The sequence below is a fragment of the Cyrtonyx montezumae genome, unplaced genomic scaffold, assembly GCF_038088225.1.
Source record: "Cyrtonyx montezumae isolate F1298 unplaced genomic scaffold, pur_monq_1.0 scaffold_4, whole genome shotgun sequence".
Classification (NCBI taxonomy): domain Eukaryota; kingdom Metazoa; phylum Chordata; class Aves; order Galliformes; family Odontophoridae; genus Cyrtonyx; species Cyrtonyx montezumae.
Genome location: NW_027072045.1, coordinates 3011956 through 3035814, shown reverse-complemented (window position 1 = coordinate 3035814; position 23859 = coordinate 3011956). Strand labels below are relative to the sequence as shown.

Here is a 23859-nt window from a genome sequence, read left to right as displayed (position 1 = left end):
CGCAGAGCTGACCAGTTAGATGCGTTTTGTGGCTCTTTGGGTGTTTGTGTCCCTCTGTAGGAATTGATATCGTTGTAGCAGAATGCTGTTGTTCCGTTGTGGAGAAACTACAAAACCAGTGTACAGAACGCTGTAATCTGTGTAGTACTGCATTAAAAGGAGAATAAAATTAAAAAGAAGAAAAGCCTTTACTGGATATTTAAAAGCACTCTGCTTTTTGCAATGGCGAGCTATGCTAGTAGAAGCAGCAGCTGCAGCTTGGGAGTATTTGTAAACACTGTAGAGCTCACAACAGTACAAGATGCTCTGTCAGATGTTAAAAATAACACCAAAATATGTAGCTCCAAGTAACTGCCTGTGTAATACTGACCTTGAAAGTAATAGTGTTGCATTAACACAGATACTGTGTTTAAATGTTTTCGTAGTCAGCTGCTTAAGAAAAGAAAAATTCAAATCCACATTTGTTTTGTATCTTAGTGCTTTCCTGAAGAGACTCTGGGTCATTCTCCCAATCCTGTTCAAGATCTGAGTCCCATGAAAGCAGGGTTTTCTCCAGTTATTGACCTTGCGAGTTGCCTTTTGTGCTGTAGCTTCCTGGAAGCAGAATCTTGTGCCCTTGCACACAAGCAGGTTCAAGACTTGAAATAGGCAACTATTTTTAGGGGAAAACACTCTGGTTGAAACCGTAGCGTTAGCTGTGTGTCTCATGCTGTTCCTCAGTGTTTCACAACATCCCTTGATGTAATTGGCAAACCGATCTGTGGAGCTGTGTTAGTTCATATATTTGGTCAGGTGTAAACATTTTTACAGCTATCGTGGATGTGATTTCTGTGAGCTAATAAATACTGCACTTTTTGGATTGTTGTTGCATAAGTAGCTCGGATGTGTTTTGCTGATAGCAGACATGCAGAACCTTTTTTTTTTTCCTGAAACGAAGCAACTGAAATTCTGAATGATGTTTTGTAAACTGTGGAGTACTCAAGATCATTCTTGAGGTTGGAGGTCATTCCTGGGGCTCACCAGCATCTACTTTGTGTTCTGATATTGATTGTATCAACTATTATGGCTTTTTTCCTCTGCTTTTTGAACAGACATTTTTTTTCTGTCTGTTTCAATGCTACTAAAACAGTAGCTTGCGTTTTCCAGTGTAGTCTGTGTGGAAATGATTGTAGCTTATATTTAAGTGTAAGTATATTTCAGTGTTGCTTGTGATTGTGAGTTTGCATATCAGTAGGAAAATCAGTAGGGCAGTAATGATTTAGTTCTGCTCTGATGAAAGCAGTTTGAAAGTAGCTTGGAAGTGTCCTGATACTTGATGAGAAAACCAGAACGCAGATGGAGCTGTGAATTCCACTGCTGTGCTGCTGAAAGAGTCCTTGGACTCCTCCTGTAACTTAAAAGCTTACTGTACTTTTTCTACTAAGGAAAAAAAAAACCCAAACAAAAAGCAACACACCTAAACAGCACCAAAAGCTGTTAACAACTAATCCTTGATTTGAGACATTATTTTCCTATCACCCATGTCAGTGTTTTTCCAATGTTACCTTAGTTTGAGGCACTTAAAACAACATCACCCTTGATAGAATGGCTTTCCCCGAAGCTCCTGTTCTTGTTGTTGGAATCAATGGAGCTACTGTGACTTTCTGATGCATGGTTTGTTTGCTGGCTGGAGCTCTTGTTCGGCTCAGCTCGAAATCCACGCTTGTTTTCATTTTGCAACTGCTTATCTAGAAATTGACAAGTCTGCCTCAAATACCGAGTAGGTTGGTGAAAGCTGATAGAGGAGGAGCCAGGGTGTTGACTGAGCGTAGTCCAGCTGAGGAGTAATGGCTTGTTGGGGCTCGCTGACTTCACACTGCACACGCTGTTGGGGGGGTCCCGTTGCTGTCACTGTGTGGGAGAGATGGATCACTTTTTTGCATGTACAAGTTGTGTGTTTCCTGGTGTCACAAATAAAAGTTAAAGGAACGAGAGTAGGAATAATTCCTGGCCAACTGGCTGTTTTCTTTTCTCTTAGATGGCATCTTTTGGGAGGTACCGAGGAGGCACTTTAGACCAGTTGTTTAATGAACTTCACTGGCCTTAATGCAAGATCTGTGCGTGGAGGGGAGGGGAGAAGAAAAGCTAATGGATGCTTACCAGTGCTCCATTTAAGCAGAGCACTGCTGCTGCAGGGCTGGGTTGAGTGCCTGGTTAGAGCTCTGGCTTTTAGTAGTACAAATGGAAGAAGACAGTCATAGCTCCTAACACTCAGAGTTGCCTGGGGCTCGTGCCTCAATACTTGGATATTCCCTCATGCTGGAGGTTCCCCTCCTGATGGTTCAGGGCTGGGCTGCCCAGTGGTGCTGGGGGAGCATGGTTGCTGCAGGACACTGGTGGGGATTCCTGAGTTGGTTGTGTTTGACTCCTGAGCTTGAGCTGCAGCTCACAGATCAGGGGTAAAGTATATTCTTTCTCCTCCAGTCCTGCTTGTTAACTGCTGCAGGAGAGCCTGCTTTCCAGGCTCAGGTTGGGAAGGTAGCTGCTGTTGTGGGCAGGCTTTGCTGCTTTAGTGTGGCTCCAAAGCCAACCAGACGTGTGTTCTTCTGGGCTGCCTGAAGGAAAAAGCAGAGTGTTTCCTAAACAAATCCAAAAATACTCAGGGCGATCTGTAATGAATCTTGTTTTGCAGTACATCCTTAAAAGGACTGCTAGCTCGTTCCTAATATTCCTACATAGGTCTGCTTAGTTTTTTTTCTTTGTCACTACTTTATCTCTCTTTGAGGTTTTTTTATCCGTTTGTCATTCTCTCTCCTGTTCTCTGAATCGGTGCCAGATGTGTTAGCCAGGCATCTCCAGGCCCTGTGGGAAAGGAGAGCTGCTCTGTTTGGGTTCAGGTGGTGTTTACAGGGCTGTGCCAAGCTACAGGACAGAGCTGCCTTCAGCCCAGCATCCTGCAGGGACTGCTGTGCCCAGACCGGTTTCCTTGTCACATCACATTTGTGGCACAGCTAACCCTTGCTGTGTGTGGGTTGTCAGCCCTGTAACAAGGAAGTGGGAAGCATATGGGTGGAAACAGGCTGCTGGAGGCAGGAGAGGTCATGCCTCGTGCTTTGCTTGTGTCAGCTTAGGCTCTCTTGAAGTGTTTGGGGGAAGTGTAGCATGAGTTAGTGGCTGACTAATTCAGGTGATTACCTGCTGTGCTGGCCTCTGCTAAGTGTGGCAAGCAGTGCTGTGGAATGACTGAGGGGGAAGGCCCTGCTGCGTGCTGTACAGCCTGTCCTCCTTCCCCACTACGTGTGCTGCTGGGAAGCGTGACTTGGCGTACTGCTGTGCAAGGGTACAGTGATGTAAGCACACTGCTTTCACCTGGAGAAGAAGCTCCCTGGTGTGTTATCCTCTGCACTGAGCATACGTATGTTCTAACCAGTTGTGTGTGCATACACACTTGTGCTGTTGTGTGTCTTTCCATGAGTGTCAAACTCTCTGTTCCTTACTTCTTGGTTGGTAGTGAACCTCAGCTCCTGAAATACATCTGTTTCAGTCTCTTCCTTTTAAACACTCCTTGTTATTTCATGCTAAAAGTAATTGAATAAGTAACCAAGTTAAAAATGCTTATTTAAGTTTGCCTTAGAAACACCAGTCGTTGACTTTAACATCATGCATCCTTCTCTTTTTTTTTAGGGCACGTTTGCCACCATCAGGGTGGCGAGGGGTTGGGTACAGCTGGCAGGTGGGAGAGGGGATGGCACGGCCTCTTCCAGCAGCTCCCTCCTGCCTGTGTAGCAAGATGTTGGAAAGGCAGTGTTGTGGCCTGCTTGGAGATGTGAGAGCTGTTTGCTTGGAAAAAATAATGATATAGTCCTACTCAGGCGTTGGCTGGCATTGGGTTTGAAGTATGTGCCTTCTTGGAAGGGAGTTATTGAAGCTGAGGCAAGTTGCAGAGCTTGAGAAACTCAAAAATGCACTCTACAGAGGGCTGTGCCTCAAACTCGTTGACAGAATGTGTTCTGCTGCTGATTGTGTGCCAGTGCTGAGGAGGGAGGTCCTGGAAACAAGGAAAGAGGAGAAAGAACAGAAGGATGTGGTTAGAGGCCCTTAAAGGCTTTTCAAACAATCCCTCTGTTTTCTTTTTATTAATCTGTGTGAAGCTCCATATGTGCTTGTGAAAAGGAGTTCTTCCTCTGAGAGAATTCCTCTGCCTGAATGCTTTTGCTGCTCAGAATGATGAAGTATGGCAGTTACTGACCACCCAATGTACCCTGAAGTAGTTGGAGCTCCAGAGCATGGTTCTGCTTCTCTGGTCAAACCACAGCTCCTCAGCACTCGCTGCTTGAGGGGCAGTGAGGTTTCTAACAGGTGTCAGAGCTGGGTCTGGGGGGTCAGCACACTTTATTTGCAAGCTGTGCCAGCTGGTGTTCTCCAGAAACGTACTGAGGTGAGTGAAGGCAGCTGCTATATGGTTTTTTCTTGGAAACCTTTACACCTGGTGGTTCTGAGGTCACTGAGCCTGTGCAGTTAAGGCAGTCTGGATTTAGAGAGGAGGGGGGCATGGTGGGACACAGACCGGTGTCTGCAGTTTGCAGTATCACACTGCCTCTTCTGGAATGCACTTGGAAGAGATGCAGTTCTTGCTGCAGCTCGGGAGAATACATTGAGTTGTGAGGATCTGCTTGCTCTTGTGAATAATCAGAGCAGTGCCCTAGCAGGAAGTGTGGCTTGGGGATGCTATGTATACAATCTTAAGGCAAATGCCACTTTTCCTTCTGACATTTTAGCAGTACAAGGAATGCAGTGGGTGTCAGTGGGGAATAGTCCAACTGGCATGGCACCGCATCAGGGCGCGGTTCAAAGAGTGCTTGTGTAAGTAATGGGGCACTTGTGCTTTATGAAAAGCAGTGGATTAGAACATCGGTAAGTACTTCTGTGATATTTGTTGTAGAGAGTGTTTTGTTGAGCTTTATGTAAATGGGGTAATGAACTGGAGGCCATCATCCATAGTGGCCAAAGTAATAGGAATGTGCCTCCTACTGGCAACAGAAACATGAAGAACTTGTTTTGGTGTGGTGGTACTGACTTCAAGAACTGCAGACAGTTCTCATCAGTGTTGTGTGCAGGCAGGTTTACCTTTGGTTTTGGGGTGAAATTGGTGCTTCCTAATTCAGATTTCTGTCAGTCTGTTTTGGAAGCTGCTGTGTTGTTGCATGGGGTTCCCTGCAGCCTTGGATTGTTGTGAGTGGCCCCTGGTGAACTGCCAGCTATTTTTCCTGTTCCAAGCAGCTGGGAAGGAGTAGGTATTTGGGTAAGAGGTTTGTAATGGCCATAGAGCTGGCTCTGCTGTAGTGATGCTCAGGACATTTAAATAGCAGTATTTTGGTGCCGATGAGCTCCAGACGTCGGAGCACACAGCGGGATTTCAGGAGTGTGCTTCTTATAAGGGGAGGCTCCTTGGGAAGCTCTGTGGGAAAAACACTGTGAAGCAAGCTCTGTGCTGTTTGTCTGTGGGGCTCCTTCTCACCGTAGCTAGTACATGGAACAGCTTGCCTGGATTTGTGCTGAAAAAGAGCTGCTGCCACTTTTTTCCCTTTTTTGTTTCTGCATCCACTTGGCTGATAGGATGGAAGAGCAGAGCATGGCCAGGCTTGGTGCTTGCACATCACCACTCCTCCTCAGCTGTCAGTGCCAGCTTGAGGTGGCATATAGGACACTGACACCGTTCTTCTGTTGAAGTGTTGCCAACCTACACCACCTTTACAACCTAGAAAGCATATCTGGTATACCAGTTTTGATATGTGTATTGAAAGCTCTCTTAAGTCACATCAGTGAGAATAGAAATGTATTCTTCAAATGAAAACTGGGGATTCTTGGGGTGCCACATACTGCAAGACTGCAAGTCCTGGCAGTATGGTGCCCAGCACATTGCTGATTTGGGTCCTTACTGCTGCTCACAGCAGTTAGTGCTCAAAGCATTGCACAGCCTCCACTGGCTGCCTCCCAGCATTGCTTCTTGCTGGGGTTTGGCTGAGCAGGCTTGCTGCTGTAGGACACTAACAGGTAAGGTGTGCTTGGCAGTGTCTGAAGGCTGTGGCAGTGTATGCTGCTGTGCAGGCTGGCTGACTGCGACTGCTGGGAACTGTTGGGTGTGATCACCTGTTGCTGAAAGAATGTTTTGGGGATGTTTGATTCTTGGAGTGGTCAAAATTGAACAGTACGAAGTGACTGCTCATTTTCAATGAGATGTCTTTTGTAAGTTAATGTATTAATGGTATAAGAAGGGTGGTGTGAGATAGCTCCTGCTCTCCATCGGGATTCCTTCCCTGCGGTTTCTTGGGTGGTTGCTAACAGGTGATTCTGAGCCACAGCAGCTGTATAATTCATTTAGAGAAAATGAGTCATGAGAAATAGTGAGACTTTGTCTATGTGCTTCTTTATCACATGTTTTAGGGAGAGTCTTGAAACTCTGACCCGTGAACTCCGTGTTCTTCTTTCCCATTGCTGCTTCCCATTGGAGCTTTGCTCCATCAGTAGCTGCTCTTTCGTTGAAATAATATATCAACTTTGGAGGGCTTGATGAAGTGGCAAAGGTTCTGTGACTGAAATTTGCAGATGGATTTGTTGCTTTTGATTACCCTTGAAATGAATAATTTAACATTCAGCTGTAGAGGTGTGTTAAGTAGAACTGACAGTTTGATAGAGAAGCATCTTGCACTGGTAATGCATTTTCCCTCTGCGCTCTTTTCTGAAATCTCTCTATCATGTTGTAATTCAGAGATTAGACTTCTCTGAATGTTTTCTGCTTTTTTTTTGTCTGGTGCTCAAACTTGAGTCTTGAGGTGGAGTGATTCCCTGATCGAAACCTTCCCCTTTCCCTTCTGATTGATTTTTGGGTCTTTGTAAAATTGAGTGGAGGAAGAACTTGTCACCTCTTCCTGTGTCGTGGCTGTAGGTAAATACTGCTGAGTCTTACATGTTGACACAGAGTTTAGCTGCAGGAAGTTGGGGACAGGGTTTTCTTATTTGTGTGTTCTGTGTTTTACTCCTTTGTATGTGAGCTGCTGCAGTCAGAGCTTCGGAATGTTGTCTCTGAAGTATTCTCTTTGCTTCTCTATTATTAAAGATGGCTTTAAGGTTACTTTCTTCAATTTATGCTCTGTAAGAAAACAGTGTAAGCTAGCAGGAGATAATCTTCATAAATTTCAGACTCTTTGACCATAAAGTCTTACATTGGGACCAGTGTTATTAAACATATCACCACCACACCTTGATGTTGTATGTGCTTAATTGCTGCTAAGGAATGCATCCTTAATGAATGGCCTTGATGTGAAGTGTGGTCCAGCAGGTGGATTCCTGGGGACTCTAGAAGATATTTGGGATTTTTTCCCTCTATCTCATTTCAGAAATCTAAGCAACATAGAGTTGATGCAGTGTGTGTGTGTGTGGTTTGTCTTTAATTCTTTACTAAAAGAGTAAAGATAACTGGATGATAAGTAGGCTCGGTTGGTAGCAGAGAGAGTGAGCTGAAGAGAGATTGTGTCCTGTATCCTCTTCCAGCACTGTTCTCATACTTACTTGAGCAGTGCTTTAGGGATTTTATTTTTTAGGTCTGGTCATGTGTTTTGAAGATAAGAAGGGAAAGTACAGTCAAGAAATCTCTGTAGTATCAATGAGTGACTTTCCTTCAGTACTGTACGTTATGCTGAATGGTTCCTAGCAGAAGGGCCCTTAGCACCTTTTGGCAGCTGGCTTTCAGTGAGCCACACCTTCTGGCTCTTTTGGGTTGTGGAAACAGTCCAGGAGGTGAGCTGAGTGTGAGTATGGCTCTTTCCTTGTTTAAAAAAATTAAAATCACTTGAACGTTTCTCGGTCTGCAGTGATCTTTACGTGAGATCTTCGTTAGCTATAAGCAATGAGAGGCTGTATTAGTTAAGGTACTTTGCTCTGCTGGGGCCTAATTGCCATCTGGAACAAATTCTTTTACTCTTCTTTCCTTCAGGAGTTGTGGAAGGTGACTTAGCTGCTGTAGAAGCCTACAAGTCGTCAGGAGGAGATATTGCCCGCCAGCTCACTGCCGACGAGGTGCGCCTGCTGAACCGCCCGTCTGCCTTCGACGTGGGGTACACGCTTGTACATCTGGCAATACGCTTCCAGAGACAGGACATGCTAGCAATTCTGCTTACGGAGGTGAGCTGCACAGTCTGAATAGGAACCTTATGTAACCGTGCCATTGTTTGCAGGCAGTGACATGTAACTTCATTTGCTAGTTGACAGACACGTTCGAATATAAACTGCTGCACTGCGCCTTTCTTCTGTTGTTGCCTCTCCCTCAGAAGTTTACTGTAAGACTTGCATGGATGCGGCGGTCCTGAGGACGTAGAGCGTTTCCTATTACACTGTGCAGTGTTGGCAGAAGTTCTGACCTCACTCCTGGTGGAAGTGAGCTGTTGTGGGGTTTCCTGTGCTTTGGGTGGGGGAGAGGAAATGCCCTGAGAGCAAGCTCAATGGCGGCTCAGTTAATTGGAGTTTTGTTAAGGAACACCTCTGCCTGGCAATGATCTGTCCTCTTCTTTCTTCCCTGAGATCTCTGGGAGCTTCTCCTAGGAGAAAAGCAAATTCCTTGTTTTGCAATATGGTGACTTTTCAAAGACCCACAGCTATTTTTGTTACTATTTTTGTCATCTCAGACTTATTTTCTTGCCTGATGAGAGCCGAGTTTTTATTCTGTCTCTGCCTCTATTCTGCCTGTCTCCCTCATTTGGTGCTCACTGCAATTTTGAAGCATGCATTCCTGAGAGTGGCCTGCCTGAGAAGCAGTGCATGAGGCTGGTGGAGTGCATAGGGTTGAGTAATTAGACAGTGTAGATGAAGCAAGACAGATGGAGCAGAAACCCTGGAAGGTGCATGCCTCTGAATGGCTAATATCAGTACTTCTTGTGTGGCTCACATAGTTATCTGTGGGAATGGGGTTAAACCTCTTCTTTAAAAAGCTAACTTGCTGAAATGCTGTCTGCTTTAGTTTCAGTTGCTGGAAATATTTACTCAACTTAGCATTTGTGGAAAGATTTAGTCGTATTTGAGCTAGTGTATGCCCTCTTTTGCTAGGATATTAACCAGTGAAAATGTCTTTTAAAGCTTTGTTTAAATACCCAGTCATCGTGATGTTGCTTGCCATGCATCATTGAATGAGCTCCTTCTGCCACCAATTGGAATCCAGAGGAATTTAAGTGTCTTACCTTAATAGCTTTTGGGAAATTCCTCTGTAGGAAACTGTTGTGCAGTGGTAATGAAGCTTAATGTAAAGTGTAGGCTGCGCTCATGTATGAATTTTGAGGTGTATTTGTTACTTTTTTGCCTCCATTTTCCTACTGGGAGTGGTTGTCTGCTAATTCATTTCTGCGATTGAAAGAGAATTTTACCAGGTTTATTATCAGCTGTGTGCTACATGAGAGAGATGAATTCATCGTATGCAATGGTGTGTTCCATCTTTCAGAGCACTAATGCTTACACTTCCATTGCACCACTTACTAACAAAACATTTTCCCCTGATGGTTATCATTCCAAAGTCTTAATGCTTAACTAGAAACAACACTGGGTGCAGTAACTCCGTTCTGTTGCAGGTATCACAGCACGCAGCAAAGTGCATTCCTGCCATGGTGTGTCCAGAGGTCACGGAACAAATTCGTCGTGAGATTGCTGCATCTCTCCATCAGCGGAAGGGAGACTTTGCTTGCTATTTTCTGACTGACCTTGTAACGTTTACGTTACCTGCAGGTAGCTCTACAATCCTTCCTGCTGCTTCATTTTTTTCTTTTTTCTTTCTTTTTCTTTGTCTCTTGGTCGAGAACTGCTTGTTTGGGATCTATACATTGACTTTCTGAGAGTAGTAGTGTCCATGTGGGCTTTGTTTTTGTTCCTTAGTTCTTTGATAATTTAGGTTAGACCAAGTAGTGGAATTTGCAAACTAATTCTCAGTTTTGCACGCTTTGATGTATGCATCACTGTTGTGAAGTGAATGGTCCTCTTCAGACATGAGGAAGTGGATGAAAAGTCAAGTTGTGTGAGGAAAGGCTGTGTCAAGATCAGAGCTTGGATGTTTCTGGACTCTCACGTGACTTTTCTTAGAGCTGTGATAGCTTTCAGTCCTTTCCTTTTAAGACCCTCTTAGATTTGTACCTGTTTATAGCAGTAGCACTTAATGAGTAATGCTTTGAGGTACACTGCAATCAAGATAATGCCATTCAGCTGCTTGCCTGTTAACAAAAGGAACTATGAGAGGACTTCTAATCTTCAGTAGCTGTTTCCTTTAATAGAAGTACTATGAAGCATAAGAAAATGTGTAGATGGAAATGGTACTGATCTTTATAAAGCAGTAGTGTTATAAGAATTCTCTTTGGAACCTCCTGGTTGAGCATTACCTCATCTCTTCTTCCAAGAGCCTGTAGATGTGGAAGTTGCTTTCTTTCAGAGGAGGCATTAGGTGTGGTAAAGGCTATATATTCTCCTGAACAGCAAGTGGTAACATCTTTTTTTTTTTTTAAGCTAATATTAAGTGATTTTTGTCTTCCCATTTCTCCAGATATTGAAGACTTACCGCCCACAGTCCAAGAAAAGCTGTTTGATGAAGTACTTGATAGAGATGTTCAGAAAGGTAAACGCTTCTCACTAGTGTCTCTCCTCGTCATCAGGGAATATTTATCTCAGTAAATACATTTTAAAAAGCAGATTTGAGTGCGTGTGGCTTTGTTGCCTGAAGTTGTGTTTTAAATACAGATTTGATAATTTTGAATCAGTCTTCACCCTGAAATTTTGTTTAACATTTCCATTCCATTCAAGATGCTGAGTAGGTATGGAGTCTTAGAAATTATGGTTATAATGCATCTTCGGATTTCAGTTTTCTGAGTATTTTTAAGGCTTTACTGCTAAAGTCACAAGCTCTTCACAGAAGACCTAACAATTTTTCTGCTTCAGTAGTAATCCTGGAGCAATTGACATGATGTTTCTTTAAGGCTTGTGTATGTTTTTGTTTCTTGACAGCATATAGCCCAAGGAAGCAAATGCCTTTAGCTGCTGTACTTCACCTGTATTTGTAGTTTGTCAAAATTGCAGTTTTGTTCATGTAAATAGGTAGATTGATGGGATTATGCCATGAACATGCTGTTCAGTTGGAGACTTGAATTGCAAATGGGGTTTCAAGCCATGCTGTTGTTACAGAGCTCGAAGAGGAATCCCCTATTATTAACTGGTCGCTGGAGCTGGGTACGCGCTTGGACAGCAGATTGTATGCACTTTGGAATCGGACTGCGGGGGACTGCCTGCTGGATTCGGTCCTGCAGGCCACCTGGGGCATCTATGACAAAGACTCAGTGCTGCGCAAAGCTCTTCACGACAGTTTACACGACTGCTCACATTGGTGAGTTAGTTCCTGTGTCACCCTTCCCACGTAGTTGTGTTTAAAAGGGCCAACGAAGCCAAACCAAACAACAGCACCACAGCTGTGCGGGTCAGAAGTGTTCGGTGTGATCCACGTGGTCATCTGTTCCAGCTTCTTCTAAGTGCAAAGCACTGGGAAGGTGGGAGTCCTGATGTCAGTGATTGTGATCTTCACCAAACAGCACGTGAAACAAAGGGAAATACTTGGTGCTGTGTGCTTGTCAGGAGTGTGCTGACTGCAGTTAAAACTGAATTTCTCTATATGTGCAGTATAAATCATATATGCTCCATCTTCCTGCTGTTGGGGAAGAGTTTGCAGAAGATTGTTTGAAAATAGCCTTTAATTCCTATGTAAACTTCTCAGAGTTTTCATTCCATCCGCTTAGTTGCAGCTTTACTTGGTACTGCTCTTTTTGTTCCTGTGCTGTCTGCTGAAGCAATGGTGGCAAAGCACAGTGCTGACACTTACCTAGTGCTGCCACTTGGCTGTGGAAATAATTTATCTTCCTCAGTTAGCTTTTGCTGTTCACACTGGCAGCCTTCTTTAGTCCAGTGCTGTGGTTTGCCACTGCTGGAAGAAAAATACTTGTCAGAACCCAACCAGTCTAGGTCAGCTCTCAAGTGTGTAATGGGACTAGAGCAGGATATTGGTAAAGGCTAAGACACAGGAGATTAGATTTCACATGTCCTTGATGGCAACAAGAGAAGCTTGTCAGCTGGCATAGCAGAGAGGAAGCCTGTCACCTTTCTCAGGAAGGCAACAAGGGCTCCTTATGGGGGTACATAAGAAGTTTTATGATTGCTGCCCCCAACTACTTGCTGCTTTGAGAGACTCAGAGTTAGTATCTAGAGCTGGATTCAGCAGCGTGGTGCTTCTCAAGCTGTTCTTCTGAGATCCTGTCTCCCACATAGCTCTCTCACTACTTGAGTTGTTTATAGTGGAATGTGCATCTCAACCACGCAGGAATGTCCCTGGCATCACGGGCAGTTCCTCTGAGGCCAGAACAGCAGCTGATGATAGATCAGGTTTTGTTCTTTATGGTAACAAGACAAAGCATAGTATCTAAAAACACGCTGGAGATGACTGAGTTTTAAACCAGTCTTTCAGACTGTGAATGCTAACTTCTGTTGGCTTAGTGTTATGTCAAACATAGTGCTCGTTATTTAGAATGTGTTAAATCTGGTTAATCTTTTCAGTTCATGTTCTGGGCAGAAGCTGTCTTTTCCTCTGGATTCACTTATGTCAGTCCTTACTGAAACACAGTTAAATCGGATTAAAATGTAAAATATATGCACCCTCATCATTCGAACGCAGTTGCCTGCTTTCAGTCTGTGTGGTCTTAATGGCTGCTTGGTTGCTGGAAAAATCAGTACTGGTTCTAGGACAAACCTCTGCAGAGCTATCTCCTTAATAGGACATGATCTGCCTCTAGGTGGAAGTTCTTGAAGAGTCGACTGGCATTTCTGTGGTGATAATATGTCAGATGTGAGTCATAATTCCTTTCAGAAAATCCAGATTGAGGTTCTGAGAACTCACAGTTAAATTCTGCTGCGAGTAAATTGTTCTTTGCATCCTATTCGTGCTGTGTAGACTGTGTGGGGAGATAACCCAGTTAACTTTAAACTTCTTGGGCTGGGGCATGTGGCAGATAGGAAGAGGTCTTGCTGTCACTGGCTTTAATGATGGCTGCTGAAGGAACAAGCTCTTAACTGCAATCATTAGTCTCACCAGTATGTTTCTATCTACTGGAATTGTCTGTAGAGTCCTCACAGAGTTGCCAGATAGACTGCTTAAGAGGCACAATCTGCTTTAAGCTGGTATGCTTTAGTGTTTGATGGCACATGACATGGTTAAAGAAGAGAAGATCTATATTTCTTGCATGAGAAAGAGTAGCTTTCTCTACGTGAAATGGAATGTCTTGGTTCTGTTTACTGTAGATCAACACTTAAAAATAAATAAGGCTAAATAAGACTTCATAAAAGCTATTACAAGATGTACCAAATGAGCTAGGAGCCTCTTAGAAACTTGTATCTACTACAGTGTGTTTGCTGTAGGTATTGTGATGCCAAGTGATGTTTTAAATGAGGATTGGCAAAACAGAGTCTCATGCAGATCTAAAACTATTTGTGTCCCTATGGATGCTCTTTTTTTGTCCCCTATTCATTACAGATTTGGGATAATGGATTACAAGGGCTGAGTACTGCTACCAGGCATACAGTGGTTGAGTACATATTTTTGCCTTTACCTTTCTCTCTCTCTCTCTCTCTCTCCCTCTCCTCCTCTACCCCCAATGTAGGTTCTATACACGCTGGAAAGAGTGGGAATCATGGTATTCCCAAAGCTTTGGTTTACATTTCTCATTGCGAGAGGAACAGTGGCAGGAAGACTGGGCATTCATACTCTCTCTTGCAAGCCAGGTAAGAGAAATTCTTCGTAAGTTTGCTGTTTGAAATACATTTAGCTATTTATTTATACTATACTATATAGTATAATAGTCTTTCTGAAGAGAAATTTCAAGAGCTGAGATTGTTGTTGAGGAATAAGATTTTTTTGTGGTAAAGAAAAACATTCCTCTTAATCCAGCACTGTTAAACTATCACTGAGGAGGCTCTTCATGCCAAGTTAATTAAAAAATGTACTTGTTGAGCTTGCCATTAAACAGTATAGTATGGAAAAAGCTTGGTTCCATTGGTGTCAAAGCACGGTCTGTAGAATAAACTAATACATGATGCCTCCTAGCTGCTGAAATGCACACCTCCTGGAGCAAACCCATACATCTGAAGGTACGCTGGAGAAACTTGGTCAGACTGATACTTTGCAGCTCCCCTCCAAAATGAGATTTACATTCAAACTACAGGAATATTTTGAGCTCCCCTTTTAGATGATATTTGTAGCTGTTTTCCTGCCACATGTTTTGGATGTGCTCTTTTCCTGTCATTGGAAGATACTTAGCTTAACCTTTCCCCAGATGAGCAAATTACTTTAGACTAAATATTCTGCAGTGCCTCGCAGCTGACTGAAGGATGAGATGTGTTAGACTGAGTTTGGAAGATAGGACAAAGAATTATTACAGACAGATAAAGTTCTTTTGCAAGCTGAAGTGGTTTTGCTTATCTCCAGCTGATATGTAGTAGACTTCTATTCTTTCATGTTTTTTCTAGATCACCCTTAAAAAAACATTTTCTGTCTCAGTTTGGAGAATAGTTTTCAAATTCCAGAGTAGAGAGAATAAGTTCTCTTTCAACTGCTGTCTGTATTGTCTTTGTTTCAGCCTGGAGCAAGTTTGGAGCAGACACACATTTTTGTACTTGCACATATTCTTAGAAGACCAATTATAGTTTATGGAGTAAAATATTATAAGAGTTTCCGAGGAGAAACGTTAGGATATACCCGCTTTCAAGGTAAGCCTGTATTTTTTCAAGTTCAGTGTTAACTAATGATCAAGTATAAGTCATAAAGGAAGTTGAAAGGATGACACCAGCTACTAGATGGAAGTGGAATTGCGTTGTAAGTAAACTCTTCTGCTGTTAAAAAGAGCCCAACAAACCACTCAAAACTTGCAGCTTTTCAGTGTATGATGGGCATACTGCCTACAGCCACAGCTTCAAAACAAAACATTTTTGCCTCCACTCCATGTGCTCTTAGCCTGTCATTTATCTGAAATGTTCCTCTAAGTGAAAACTTAACGAAGTTGTGTGGTTCATGCTGCTGTAAGACGTGGGTTTAATAGATGGCATTTGAAATTCTGCCTGTTTGTGCTACTAGTGGCCATAAGTATTCGTTTTAAATTAAATTGTACCTCAGTGTACTTCATAAACTTTGGGGGAGTGGTGTGCTGAAGGTGCCTGTGCTGTTGTATTGGCATAGTTTCCCAGCAGAGTGGCAGTGGGATTTGCTGGATGGTACTGCAGCACTGCAGCAGGTGGATTGAAGCAGCCCTGATGAAAGAGGAAATGTCCTCAGAGACGGAGGTGGGGGTATGCAAAGAAAGGTGGAGAATGATAAAGTTGGAGTTCTTACAGTACTTGAAGTGGCTGCTTTTACTTGAATGTATGCCACAGAGGCAGTGTAAATACTGGCCTGCTTCTCAGCTAGTGTTCTGGCTTTGGGTATGTTGATTGGATTCTTGCTGCTTTTGCATTCTGGGCAAACAGCATAGCTGTCCTTAAGATAAAAGTGCTATGTTGCCTCGGTGTGTGGAGATTCCTTAAGAAGCATATTCTATTTCAAAAGTCAGTTCAGTGTTTTTTGGGTGACCCACCTCTGTATCAGAGGGTAATGCTTCAGCATTTCCCTGTTTGCAGGGGTGAAAATTTGTAAGGGGGATTGGGAACATCAGTATGTGCTCAGCAGTAAACATAACAGATGTGGAAAGAACTGTTCAGCCCGGCCCTGCAGCTGTGTGAAGGGCTGTTAGGGCATTCCTTTGGCTCATGGTTCATCTTCCTGGCTTGTGTATCTCTCCCTGACTCCTACCTGGCACTGTTTACACCAGCACAGTTGGTTTGTTTAGAGCTTAGTAGCCTGCTCTTTGTAAACAGAAGTGAAGCAGGCAAAGTGGGAAAGGTGGCCAGTCTATGAAGAACTGCAGGTGAAATTAAAGTATAACCCACTGTAACTGCTTACAGTTTTCAGAAATTGTAGAAGCTGTGATTTATACCTTTTGGGCAGTGACAAAACATCTTACACAAGGAACAGGGAAGTGGAATACTTGGGAGAGCATAAAGTCTGTTACTTACTCTCTGTAGCCTTGTGTTTTCATTTAGATGATGACAGCATAGGCTGGGAAAGAACAGATGATCATATATAGACACCATCCTTTGGGGTTTTAGTTGCTTTTGACTTAAAGGCTGAGTGGTTTGCAAAATGCTTTCATTTTGTAATTGGGCGTTAAGACAGACAAGTGTGTGGCCTGAACACGCTGAAATTGCTTTCTTGCTCAGTGAGGCAGGAGGTACCCAGGTGCATGCACAGCCTCATGCTGAACACGTGCTTCCAGGAATGTGGGCAGAGCACTGTGAGCAGTGATGCACTCCCTGGAGCTGCTCTGGAGATGCACATCAGGTGAACTCAGGACTCCTGAGTCACTTTCCCTGCAGTCACTTCTCACCCTGTCCAGCTGCATTTTTGTGGTTAGTGTCTGCTAATTAAATGCCAGCAGCACAGCTGAAACCAGGTGGCTGTACAGCTCTTGCATGCAGAGCAGCATGAGCCAGCAGGACGCATCTCCTGTGAGTGGTACAAGACTCTTCTGTGCCTGTGAGCTCTGCTTGGCACCTGTTCCCCTCTCAGGAGCTCTGAGGCACGCTCAGAGTTCTGTGACTCAATATATAGCCCTTTGTGTTTAAGATCACATTAACCAAAAGAAAGGAGAAGGCAGGATAGTGTGAGAAGAGATGGAAAAAACTTTTTTAATTGCTTTTCTTACCAGCACGTTTGCAGCACGCTGAACAGTGATCTAAGCTTCCTACCCAGCCCCCAAACCTTCTTTCTGATCAGGTTTCTTCTTCTCCAGGAATTGCTTGTGCTCTGAGCTGGCAGCCTTGCTGTGAGTCCTGTAACTCGCAGCCTTCTGGTTACCTAGATCACAATTGGCTGTTCATGCTTCTTTAAATATTTAGGCTCTGCCAGTGCCAGATCCGCTTACCCAACCTTCAGCATCTCCTGGCCTAAATTTGTGCATGGTTAACAGAATGAATAATGCCAAATAGTATTGCAGCTGAGATAGTTTACAGGTGGTATTGTTAGAAAGATTATTGTGATGGAAAGAGGCAATCAACATAAAGGAAAATAATCACCCGTGTCCTGGGCTCACAATAGGAAACTCCTAAGCAGCAATCTCCAGAAAGAGATCCTTCCCAGTGCTGGTCAGCCCTTAAATGGGGTCTGGGAGAGGTGGAGTCAGACTGCACCCCTTCTGGTCACACAGTGCTTTGCCTCCACCTGTGCTGCTGTGTCTGACTGAGTGCTCAGCTCAGCTGATCCATCAGTGGTTCAGGCCCTGACTCAGTTCCCATACAACTTGGGACTTTTATCTGAGAGTGGTCCCAGTTCTTTCCGATTTTTCTTGATTCTCCAATCAGAGAATGGAGGGAGTGGGAGGAGGCCGAATACTGAGAACTCCTGCTAATTCTTTTGTAGAAAAGTTGAGTTTTAAGCTTAAATAAAACCTCCCAAAGCACCTCCTGCCTCGGATTTCCATTTTACTGCTGCTCTGCAGCACCCATGGATGTTGGAGGAGGAGCAGAGTGCCTTGTTTTGCTGCAGCGTCCGTCCCAGACTCGCTGGCAGCAGCTGTACTATGAAAGGTTGCTATGCTACATGTGCACTTAAGTTTATGCATGGCTATTTTTAAGCTGTCACAAGGTAAGGCCTGCTTTTGCTGAAGTTGTCTTGCAGCAGTACTCACCAAGAATTATTTTTCTTCCTAGAAGAAAAGGATTCTGGTTTTGTTTTGAAACTCGCTGTCCCTCAAGCCAATCGCTCTCTTTATTGCTAAAAATGGAAGGGAGAAAAGCTGCAATTTCATTTGGAACCTGTGACATCAGTGATTTTTTTTCCCCCCCTATTTTCCAAATGTGAGCAAAGCAGAGTCAGTTTCTGGTGGTTGGTCTTGCTTATTTTGGAGACTCCGTATGCGTAATTGATGCGGGTTAATTTATTTATACGATGTTGATGAGGAGTTGAATTGTCTCTGGAATGGGCTGTGTGCTCATGCTGAATAATGCTTAATGCAGTGTGCTCTCTTAATAATAGGCTTTTGCAAGCAGATGGCAGGATTCTTGTTGGGGTAAAAATAGGCACGTAACTGTAGCTTTTATTTCTGCATTTAGAATCTTCATTTATTTTGTACCTAAATCTTAACAAAATGAAAGCTGAATGTAAGACTGCTTTCCTAACCTTACTTCTGTTAACTGCTGTCTAACAGATCGTGTCCTGTAGGGGGAGGATGATGTGGTGTTGGTGGAGCTGCAGTGGCCTTTGCCTGGCCACGTGCCATTGCAGATCCTCCTGGCCAGTCTCGAGCCATCCCAGCTAGAATGAGCTGGCTCTGCTGAGCAGAGTGACTCGGGTTGGACCGAGCCAAAAGCTTTGTAGCAGAAGACTTCCTTGCAGGACTTGACTGTAGTTCTTTGTCTCACCCTTTGCTCTGTGTTGTTGCAGGTGTGTATTTGCCTTTGTTATGGGAACAGAGTTTTTGTTGGAAGAGTCCTATTGCTCTGGGCTACACGAGGGGCCATTTCTCTGCTCTGGTTGCCATGGAGAACGATGGCTATGGCAATCGAGGTGCTGGTGCTAACTTGAACACTGACGATGACGTTACTGTTACATTTCTACCCCTGGTGGACAGCGAGAGGAAATTATTGCACATTCACTTCCTTTCTGCTCAAGAGGTAAGGAATAACCCAGTAGCTGCTAGTCTTCTTCACAGCTCCTTCTGAGTTGTGGCTCACAGCTCAGGGAATGGTCAGGAGGAGATGTATCGTGCTGCTCCCCTCATCACCCGAGGTGATTCTGAAGTGTTTTATCTGTAGGTCTGTACGTTGAATGTAGATACGCTGCACAAGGTACAGGTGTACCTTGAAAAGACCTACAAGTAAAGGTGGGCTGAAGTGTTTTATGGATGCAGTGCAACTATTGGCCAGTGCTTACTGCGTGGTCTGTCTCACAGTGAAACACAACTTCTTCAATAGCTGTGAAAATGACAGGGAGCCACTGAAATAACGTGTGTATGTGGGGGAGGGGAGGGAGTGGGTGCAACCACTTCGTAATCCATGAGAGCAGCCATCCTGCAGGTGAAGGAGAAAAAGAGTATGGCCTTCCAGGTTCAGGGAGAGCTCTTCTTTGTTATTAGTGATGTCTTACAAGTGGAAGTGTTTTGTGTCACACACAGTTGTGAAGCCAGCAGGCTCTTCTAGGACCTGTCCTGATTAGACACTGTGCCTTCTGTACAAGTAGTTCCCCACAGATGACTGAAATACAGGAAAACTGTATTGGGAATGTCTGCCTGGAGAACTCGGAAGGGAGGAAAAGCTGGAGAAGACTTCCAAAGCTTTCAAATGTTGGTTGAGAAAAGCAGTGTGTGTTGGTTTAATTGGCTGGTAGTGCCCTGGGAAGGGAAGTGCGTCGCTCCCCCAGACAGGGTAGTGTGGCTTCACATTTCGAGCCTCACTCTATCTGTTCTCTCCCCCCCCCAAGATAGGGAACGAGGAGCAGCAAGAGAAGCTGCTTCGGGAGTGGCTGGACTGCTGTGTGACAGAAGGAGGGGTCCTGGTGGCCATGCAGAAGAGCTCCCGCCGCCGCAACCATCCCCTGGTCACCCAGATGGTGGAGAAGTGGCTCGACCGCTACCGCCAGATCCGCCCCTGCACTTCCCTGTCTGACGGCGAGGAGGACGAGGATGATGATGATGAGTGACGGCTGAATTTGGAGAAGAGGATTACCAGCACGTGGTGTCTGAGCTGCAGTTAGCCTTGTGGAACAGCCTAACTCCAGGAGAAACGTGCTGCAGAGGATTGCTCTGACCAGCACGGGGAGAGTCTCATCTGCTGCGTGGAGGGCGCCGAAGGGGCTGGACCTACAGTTTGTATAAACCCCGGAGAAACAAGACACCTGATTTTATTATCAAGACAGAAAAAACAAAACACCACAACACTTTTCTTTCTGATTGTAAATCTGTCTATAAATGTACCGCATGTGGTTGTGTAAGAGATTGTGTGATGGGAGAAGTATACCAGCATCTTAATTACTGCAAGAAGTGTTTCAGATGAGGGCACTTGCAAAGCACACGTTAGGTGGATCTCTCTTCCCTCTGAGGTTCTTTTACAGTAGAACTTGGCTTCTACGTCACCTTTAGATACTCTGACACATTTCTGTGATGAGAGCTCAGTGCTCGGGTCAGACGGTGAGGTTTTTTTGTTTGCACAAAATATCCACAGCAAGCCCTAAGCAGGAGTACGTTCATTTTACTAATATTTCAGTTACTGCTGTGCCCACAAATAAAACCTGAACTCTATGGAACAAACTGGAAGAGAAGCTAAATTTTTCATTGAGTGAAATGATTTGTTTCCTGACAAAGTCTTTTTGCTTTTTTTTTTTTTCTTCCCTCCTCCTTTCGTAGTTAGATTCCTTTCAGTATAATTAAGGATATTTATTCAGAGAAGTGACCTGGAGTACAGGGATTTGGTTTCAGTACGTATAGACTAAATGGAATTATGAGGACTCGAGATGTGATTGAGAGTTTGACATTGTCAGAGCTCTGTTCTTGCTGTGATACGAACTATATATCGTCCATCTTTTGTTCTTTCATCAACTTAAAACGTTGCTGCAAATGGAAAAAGACCCCTTTTCAAAGGGTTGCTCCTTGGGCGTTCAATCTGGTGAGAACCCACCAATTAAAAAAAGCAGAATCTGTGCTGAGGTTGTTTTTCAAAGCACTGTTATATATTTCTCAGTATGTAACCCTGGGAATTTCTTGCATGTCGATTGATGTGGCCATACTTAAACTTATGTAAGTTCCTGAGATTGTAAGTTCAGAGTATATTCTCCAGTAGAAATTTTATTATATTTGATAAGTTTAGCCATGTAACCTGTAATGGATGAAGTTTACCTAAAAAAGCTCACGTAAACACTAAAGGTGAATGCCAGTTTTTACAGCTGCAGTGCAATTCAGGTTTTCTTGAAAAGCACTCCTGCTGCTGTGGTGGTTCTGGAAGGAGCTTTGCAGTAGGTGAAATTGTGTCACTGAGGATCTGGGAAGGAGCCCCATAGCTCACGTTTGTATGGAGCACAGAGCTGTGAAAACCATGAGGAACTTGCTGCTTTCTTCTTTTTTTTCTTCCAAATGCTGCTTAGATGGTGTTGGAATGTGCCCAGCTCCTCCATTAACTCGGTGATGGCACCAGAAGTGTGGAAAGAATGAAGTACTGTGGTGACTGAGCAGCTCTCCCATCACAGATCCCGTGGGGGTTATTAGGAATCGTCTCGAGATGATTTTGGGACCGTTCTCACTCCTCTGATTGGTGCATGTGCAAAGCGTCAGGTAAAGGAGTGCGTGCTTGGCTGCAGTGCACGTGTGACTTACCCAAACTGAGCAGGCAGGCTGCTGAACCCAAAGAGGGTTTTTGATGAGCGTAGGGCCCCCTTCCGAGTTTCCTTTCTCAGTTGGTATCATTTCTGTTCTTTTCCACCCTGTGTTGCTGGTAGCTGACGCTGGGCTGGCAGGGAGCTGGAGATGAGAGCTCGTGCTGTGAGCATCGCTGCTGCAGGTGCTGCAGTCCTGCCCTGAGCACAGCACCGCACGAGAAGCTCCTGCCTTCAGTGAGCTACGTGCAGGGCTGTGCAGAGTCCTCTCGTGCCCTTCCCCGGGCCCTTTGCCCCTTAATTTTCACAGGAACATTCTGTTGAAGGAAGTGAAGCTTCCTTGTAACGTGGGGAGAAGACCTGATGTGAGACCTACCCCCGAGCACTTCAGGCACGCCCCGTGCCCTCCTGTGTGCAGCCAGCTCTGGTGGGAGAGCAGTGCTGCTACTTCAGAGCTCCTGGCTTTCTTTAATCACTATTGTTTTGTTCCCATGTGCTGTACGATGGTTTGTTCAGGTTAATGAGCTTCCCAGGGCTGTTGGGAACTGGGGAAGTATCATTCAGAATCAAAGCGATCTGAACCTCATGTACGTGTAGATTAAAGAGATGCAAACCCTGCTTGGTGCCAGCACTGCAGTCAGTGTACGTTCGTGGGTGTCCCTGAAAGCTGACAAATACTGAGAGGAGTTAGCTCCTTCAGCCAAGCACATCAGCTCCTGCTTCTCAGTGTCGTTTTCCTCACTGGTGCTCACAGTAGCAAACGCTTTCCTGGCACAGACCTTGGCTCTCATTGCTGCCCCTTTGTGATGGCCTTATTTAGAGTGTTTGCCACCTCCAGGCTGCCTGCAGTGAGCTGCTCTGCCATCCCTCAGCTGAGAGCTGCACCTTCCCTGTGCGCATCCCAGCCGTGGTGCCGCTCTTCCCTTTCTCGTCGTCGTTGCACGGTGTGCTGCTCAGAGCCCAGAGGTAATGCTCAACCCCGGGATGCCTCCTTTTGTCTTTCAGCTGCATCCCTTCTGCTGCTGCCACCTGCTCCTGTTGGTGAGGGAGGTGGCTCAGGGAGCTGCGGTGTGATCCTGCTGCCAGGAGAGGCCCTCCCCCCCTCCCCATGCCCCCGCTGACTTCAAGCCACACAGCTCTACCCCTCCACACCAAGCACGCCGTGTCCTCCCCACGTGCCCCTGCTGCCTGCGGGTGCGTGCTGCACTGAGCTCTTCACCTTGCAGGAATTGTAGAAATTTTATCACTTTTTTTATTGCAAACGGCACTGAACGCTAAATGTCCACCTTTACAAGAAACGAATACAGGAACAGCTAAAACAAAACACTGCTGGCAGCCAGCAGGCCGTGGTTTTCTTTTCTGTTTGGGGACAGCTTCAGATTTCTTTGTCACAGAAACAATGTACCCATACAAAGGCTCAGAATCGGCCACCGTTTCACAAACAAAAAGGAGATGGTTCACAAAAGACTATGAATATAACATGTAACTAGTGGATACAAATCTAAGAGGATCTGTTAAAATCAGTCACATCTAATAACACGTCTTGAAGTGTTCTTGTATAAAATAGCACGTGAAGAAAAGAAGACTTTTATCCATGTCTAAAAAAGTGGGTTTTGTTCAGAGACAGTCCGACAAGTTACCATAAAAAGTGTTTCCTGAGACATAAGGAAATGCAACATTACTCTTGAACCCTTTCCAGCTCAAGACTTCTCTGCTTGATAAAATAGCTGCAGATTTAAAACTGAGAAAATATATCTGAGTACAAATAGTGTGTGAAACGTAATACTTTCTTCTCTTTTTTTTTCTTTTTCTTTTTTCCTTTTTCTTTTTTTTCCCCTCGCACCATGGCAGGGCGCAGCACGGGCAGGGAGGAGCTGCTGCTTTGCTCCTCTGCCTGCATCCTGCACACTTACCGGCCCCGGGAGGCTGCACACAGCAGGGCAGTGCTACCTGCAGAGCCTCCTGCTGCAAGAGGTCACCAGGAGCAGGAGTAAGGAAAGGGCTGAGGCCACAGCGTGGTTTCCTCTTCCAGTTGTGTGAACTCGGTAAGGATTGCTTCGTGCAATTGTTATTGGGTGCAGACACCCTGTTCTTCCCAAGGAACTGAGTGGGGGGGGGGGGGGAAATCATTTTTATTCAGGTGATTGATGCACAGATGAAGGAAACTTAACACACAATAACAGAAGTCGATCACTTCGATCCTTAGTCTCACATCCTACTTCTCAGTGAGCAGGCGCCTTCCTCAGGGCTTCTCCCCCTTCGTGGCTGCTCTCACTTTGTCAGTAACACTGCACCATCGCTGACGCATCTGCCCAAAATCACCGGTACAAATTCCGTATCAAATCCGTATTCAGTTTGTGTACAACTTC

General features: G+C 44.7%; 1 protein-coding gene across 1 annotated transcript in view; it reads left to right on the top strand.

Annotated features, from left to right (window-relative positions):
* Positions 1-19887, top strand: part of ZRANB1 (zinc finger RANBP2-type containing 1) — a 31006-nt gene extending 11119 nt beyond the window's left edge. Inside the window, exons 4-11 of the mRNA XM_065746976.1 lie at positions 7973-8160; positions 9594-9747; positions 10553-10624; positions 11188-11386; positions 13704-13824; positions 14679-14808; positions 18572-18801; positions 19607-19887. Of these exons, the coding sequence (XP_065603048.1) occupies positions 7973-8160; positions 9594-9747; positions 10553-10624; positions 11188-11386; positions 13704-13824; positions 14679-14808; positions 18572-18801; positions 19607-19825 (1313 nt within the window). The 3' untranslated portion in view covers positions 19826-19887. The remainder of the gene's footprint in view (positions 1-7972; positions 8161-9593; positions 9748-10552; positions 10625-11187; positions 11387-13703; positions 13825-14678; positions 14809-18571; positions 18802-19606) is intronic.
* Positions 19888-23859: the final 3972 nt, after the last annotated feature.